This window comes from Parasteatoda tepidariorum, chromosome 3, assembly GCF_982258835.1.
Source record: "Parasteatoda tepidariorum strain Cologne lab strain chromosome 3, Ptep-v5.0, whole genome shotgun sequence".
Classification (NCBI taxonomy): domain Eukaryota; kingdom Metazoa; phylum Arthropoda; class Arachnida; order Araneae; family Theridiidae; genus Parasteatoda; species Parasteatoda tepidariorum.
The window spans coordinates 50538884-50545209 of NC_141757.1; the positions used below are offsets into that span (position 1 = coordinate 50538884).

Genomic DNA, 6326 nt, shown 5'->3' on the forward strand with positions numbered 1-6326 from the left:
TTATATCCTTTACAAAATTAATTTACTTGTTATTGTTAGAGTACCAGATGTTTGGTATGGATAAATGTATTGAAATTCAATGTTATGCTGTAGTGTTCTTAAATTTTATCTGTATTCGTCCTTATAACTAAAACCTCAGTACACTTAATAATTTTACTAAAATGGAATGTATCTTAAGTACACTTATTAATTTACTATTATGATTATAATTGGATATTTAGCCCCATCCCCTTCTTTTATTTAGAATTCTGAATAATAAATTTATTCTGAAATCATTATTTAAAACAATTTTTTCATTTTTTATTTAAAGGAATATTGTATAACAAAGTCATCAAGAAGTATAGTAATTGTAAATTGCAGCAAACAAATAAATTTCACGGACGCCTTTTTAATGTTATTCAAATGAACTACTAGTTCTACAGATGAATAAACAGATACAAATTAAAACTTAATAAACATTTATTAATTCTAAAGCAATCTCAATTTAGTGATATTTTCAAAACCTAACTAATTCGAACACTAAATAATCAACACAAAACATTTCAAGAAGGTTGCCAACATAAAAACCAAAGTTAAAGAATAAAAATTAAATGAAAGCAGCAGCAGTCAGAGTCACGTGACACCAACTATAAAAACATATTACAATCTCTAACATACTCCCACCTTGCAAAGTTAGGCTTATTGAACTTTGCAACCAAAATTTTACGAAAGTTGGAACTTTAAACTACTAGAGCTAAAAATAAAAAGAATGCTCATAAGTCCAACCGAACAGGAACTTTGATGATTCTTCCCGACTTAGTTTTAGGAAAATAATTCACCTCTAAAGCTTCATTGTTTTCTACAAAATCGTCAGTCCTTCTAGCAGCTTTTAAGACCTCAATATCAGTTTTGGTAGACACTTCTAATGGGTAAAGCCTTTGAAATGGACGGATCCTTTCCCCCTTACTGGTCCTCAGTTTTGCAACTCTAGGAATACCATCTTTACCAGGAAAAATTTCTAAAATAACTCCAAGTGGCCAATCGATGCGACGGACATTGTCATGTCCTATTAACACAACATCACCAACGTCTAAAACGTTATTTCTTCTTACCCCTTTGTGGACTAAAAGAGCAAGGTATTCATTTCTGAATCTTTGTCTGAGATTTTCACGTAGCTTCTGTAAATACTTTATTCGTTTTATGAGGCAAGATCGGTCTACATTATCTAGATCTGGTGTTTCGCTGTTACCGCCACCGTGAATAAACATTTCGGGTGTCAACGGTACTAATTCATTTGGATTATCTTGTATGTAAGTGAGTGGCCTTGAATTTATTACTGACTCACAGTCACACAATATCGTGTAGAGTTCTTCGTAATCGATGGTATATTTCCCTAGAACTCGACGTAGCAGTTCTTTGAGCATTCTGACCATTCGCTCCCACCACCCACCCCACCATGCTGCGGTAGGTGGAATAAATTTCCAAGTGATTCTCTGAGCGGTTGAGTATGCGGCTATTTTGTCCCAATCTAATGCTTTCAATGCTCTGTTGGCTCCCACAAAATTTGTGCCGTTGTCGGAATAAAGGATTGAAATCCGGCCTCGTCTGGCAATGAATCGTCTGAGGGCTTGGATATAAGCATCTGTGGTGAGTGATTGTACCAGTTCAAAATGGACCGCTCGGTAAACGGCGCACGTAAATAAAACGATCCAAGCTTTTCCTTTTGACTTCAAGTAGAGAGGACCAGCATAATCTACACCACTTACCTCGAAGACTTTTGTCAAGGTAACTCTTTCTCTAGGCAGCGGAGCGAAGGGAACTTCAACTGGTTTAGATTTGAAACGCTTGCATGTCACGCATTTAGAAATGACATCTTTTACTAACTTCTTAGCCTTAAGAATCCAAAACTTCTCCCTAAGTCTGACAAGTACGATAGAAGAACCAGCATGCATTGATTTCTCATGCTCTTCTCGTATTAACTTCATAGCGAAACTATTACCAGGTAAAAGAATGGGAAATTTAAAATCTTCAGTTTCATCACTATTTACAAGTTTGGTTCTTATTCGCAGTAATCCCTTTTCATCTCTAAATGCTTGCATTTTGTTAAGAAACTTCTCATCTTGAAACACTTTTAATTGCATGGATTTGAGCACTTGAGTTTCTGCTTCTTTGAATTCTTCATAGCTCAAGTTACCTTTTAATTTATTTTCATGTGATGTGTTATGTATGAAACGAAGAATCCATGACACCACTCTGATGTTTCTACTGTAAGAGGAAAAATGATCGCTCCATATTTCTGTAACTTCAATATTTACAATTGAAGATACGATCGTTCTTCTTTTTTCTCTAATCACTTCTTCTTCATTGACATCTTCCTCTGAGTCGTTAGTTGGCCATTCACGGGATGGAAGGTACAACCAACAGGGACCCTCCCACCATTTTGACTGGCACAATTGCTTAGCTGAACAACCTCTACTTGGCCGATCCGCGGGATTCAAGGATCCAGGTACATGTCTCCATGCTTGAACTGGTGTCAGTTTCCTAATTTCTTGAACACGGTTCTGTACGAATACACCCCACGTTTCTTCTCTTTTCAACCAAGCTAACACTGTGGTGGAATCTGTCCAAAAATACACATTGTGGGTTTTAAACTTTTTTCGTACCTCAGTGGATAGACGAGCAGATATTGTGGCACCAAGAAGTTCTAATCTTGCAATTGTTGTCTCTTTTTTCCCACAAGGGGCAATTCTTGTTTTACTTTGTACCAGCTGTACATAAACATTAGTCATATAACAAACTCGCAGAAAGACTACTGCCGAATAGGCATACTTGCTTGCATCACAAAAAAAATGAAGTGAAATATTTTCAACTCCCTTATCGCAGTGCAACCATCTTGCTACCTTCACATTCTTCAAACATTCAAGCTCATTTAACCATCTTAGAAATTCTTCGCCCGTTTTTTGATCAACTTCAGCGTCCCAACCAATTTTAGACTTCCACAAATTTTGTAACAAAAGTTTTGGACGCATCATCACTGGACAGGTTATCCCTATGGGATCAAAAACTTTGTGTGAAGCTGATAAAATATTTCGCTTTGTGATCACTTCATTCTTTGTTTCATTAACATCAGGAATATTTATGGAAAGAGTATCACTTTGTCTGTCCCATATCTTTCCTAGAATGTTTGTTGACCTTACAGTGGATTCAGCGGGATTAGTGAACTCCCACCCTCTTAAATCAAATTTTCTTTCAGCCATAATTTCTGTGGCAACTTCAATAAACTGTTCTAACTCTTGCTCAGTTTCAACACTAACTAAACAATTATCTACATAAAAACTGAGTAGCAGTTGGCGGATAATGCCTTCAGGATATCTTCCATTTCCTTGTGTGGCTTCATCTAGTTTGTTTTCTAAGTGGTATCGTATGGTTGACGCAAGCAAAAAGGGACTACAAGAAACACGGAAGACAACTCTTCGATGACGGTAATGTTTGAGCTCACCTTGTTCGTCGTGCCATAGAAAACGTAGAAAATCTCTATCTGGCTTATGGAGACCTATTTGCAAAAAAGCTTTGCGTATATCTGCTGTTATGCCGAACTTATGGAGGCGAAATCTTGTCATTATGGAAGGAATTAATTCGATCAAATTTAGGCCCTTTTCAACACAGTCATTAAGACTGGGATGTCCCTTTTGTTTAGACGAAGCATTAAACACCGGCCTAATCTTTGTTGTACTGTTCTCCTTCACTACGTGACGATGTGGCATATAGTGACAAGTCAATTTCAGTTCTTCTACAGGAACTTCTTCGATGATGCCTTCTCGTTCCCATTCTTTGAAAACATTTCCATATTCCTCAAACAAATTTTCTGCTTTAAGCTTCCGAGTTGTTACTTGCAACCCTTTTAGCGCTAAATTAAAATTGTCGGGCAAAGGCAAATGTACGTTAAGCCAAGGTAGACTAACAAGGAAACGTTGATCTTCAACTTTAACAGTCTTTAAGAAATGATCTACCGAAGCGTTATAAAGTTCTTTTTTAGTCTCCTGTTCTGATGGATCCTGTATCCCTATGGTATCCAATGTCCACATATCTGATATATCCATTTCTTTCACTAAAAGAGAAGTTACCAACATAGAATTGCATAAAGATGTATCGCTTTCAGGCACTTTTCCCGACAAAGTCCAACCAAGTAAAGTTTCTATGGCGACAAGTCCACAAGTTAATACTTTACGCTGACCTGTCATAAGCTTCCCTATCACGTCAGCTCCAAGAAGTACTTGTACAGGTTGCAATTCATTACCAATATCTGATAAAGTTATCTTCATTTCCTGAAGCTCCTTGATCCACGGACCTGAAGTTACAGGTGTAATGTTATCACATATAGAAGACTGATCCAAAGCTTCCATGTTACAAGTTATGCTGCTTTTAGGATTTCTTAATCGAATTCTATAACATGTGTGTTCATACTTATCAGAGTTAATACCACCAAATAAAGAATGTATAAGTGTTTCTTTTCTTACCGGAGTATATCCCATTTGTTCCACGAGACTTTTCAAAATATACGTTTTTTGGGATCCGGAATCTAATACAGCTCTCACTAGAATTTCCTTGTTATCTGAAACCAGTTTGATTTTTAATGTCTGAAGAAACACTTTGGGACCATAAGTAATGTTAGACATGTTAATCTCAGAACTTTCACATTTCTCACCACTTTCTCCTGATTCTTTACCTCGGGTATCTAGCTTCTCACACATAAGTGGCACATGTCTTTTACCGCATACAATACATTTGATAAACATTTTGCACTTACGTACTGGATGACCAGGATTCAAACACGCAAAACAACACTGGTTTTTTCTTACTATATCTTGTCTCTCGGCTAAACTCATCCTTTGAGCGGTGAAACAGTCTGAGCTGGAGTGCTTTCCAGAACAAAAAACACATAATTTCTTTACCTCTTTTGAAACCACAGTAAGTAAATTGGCAGCTGTAGGCACTCTACCTGAAATCAAAGGCTTTCCTTTTTTCTTAAAAGTTTGGCGATTTTCACTTGAACCCAAACCAAACCCAGCCATGGCTAAATTTATTCGTTCCTCTCCTTCAGTTTCGGTTTTCAGGAAATTCATCAAATTGTTCAGTCGTTCTTTAGCATCAGTTGAAGCTGCGTAAGAAGGACTTCTGTTCCATGCTTTCAGGAACTCTTCTTGAAAACAAGATTCAACCATTGGATAAAGTATTGAAGCACATTTATCAGTCGTTACTCCTAGTGTCTCTAATGCTCTAAGGTACGATTCAAGCTTATCATAGAGAGAAGTCATTAAAATTTTTTCATTTTTCTGAACCGAAATTATTAATCTTAATAGTTCGCGAACATAAACTTCTACCAAAAGTTCATCTCTTCCAAACCGAGCTTTCAGACTATCAATTACCTTGGCGTAGTTAGCTCCGGTTGGCGGAAAGCTCTCTACAACTTCTCGCGCTCTAGATCCGCTTACAGTAGCTTGAATAAGGTACTGAAATTTATTTTCGGGAGCAATATCTACATCTTGATGAATCTGTTGGAATTGGCTCCAAAAAGGTAACCATTCCTTGATATCCCCACTGAATTGTCGAAACTCTAATTTGGGTAAATTAAATTTCCTCCTAGCACTAGTAATCATAGAATTTTCGGACTCACCTGCTATTGCCACTGGCGAGTTTACTTGAATTCGCGCCAACTCCAGTTCATGTAATCTTATTCTTTCCCGTTCTTCATATTGCTTTTGCTTTTCATCACATTCTAACTGTTTTTGCTTTTCTTCATATTCTAATCGTTTTTGATCCGCCTCTGCCAATTCTTTATGCTTCCGGTCACTAACAGTTGTTACCAAAATATCTTCAACAAACTGTGGATCTTCGGAATACTGCTTACTTTTCAAAATTGCTTCTTTCAGTTCCGATATTGTGACCTTTTGTGGTAATGTTGCGCCAATTTCTTCAGCGACGAACAACAAATCTTCTTTTTTAAATCCTTTTGCTGCTTGAAACATTGTTTCGAATCGGAAAAAATGTCCTGTCACGAACGCCAGAAAATGTAAATTGCAGCAAACAAATAAATTTCACGGACGCCTTTTTAATGTTATTCAAATGAACTACTAGTTCTACAGATGAATAAACAGATACAAATTAAAACTTAATAAACATTTATTAATTCTAAAGCAATCTCAATTTAGTGATATTTTCAAAACCTAACTAATTCGAACACTAAATAATCAACACAAAACATTTCAAGAAGGTTGCCAACATAAAAACCAAAGTTAAAGAATAAAAATTAAATGAAAGCAGCAGCAGTCAGAGTCACGTGACACCAA

General features: G+C 36.6%; 1 protein-coding gene across 1 annotated transcript; it reads right to left on the reverse strand.

Annotated features, from left to right (window-relative positions):
• Positions 1 to 752: 752 nt before the first annotated feature.
• Positions 753 to 6005, reverse strand: LOC147813795 (uncharacterized). Its single transcript, XM_087160106.1, has one exon. It carries the CDS (start codon positions 6003 to 6005, stop codon positions 753 to 755), a length of 5253 nt encoding a protein of 1750 aa, XP_087016232.1.
• Positions 6006 to 6326: the final 321 nt, after the last annotated feature.

What these genes read in the sequence shown, in the direction of transcription:
- LOC147813795 (XM_087160106.1), bottom strand. Translation starts at nt 6,005, where the DNA reads ATGTTTCAAGCAGCAAAAGGATTTAAAAAAGAAGATTTGTTGTTCGTC.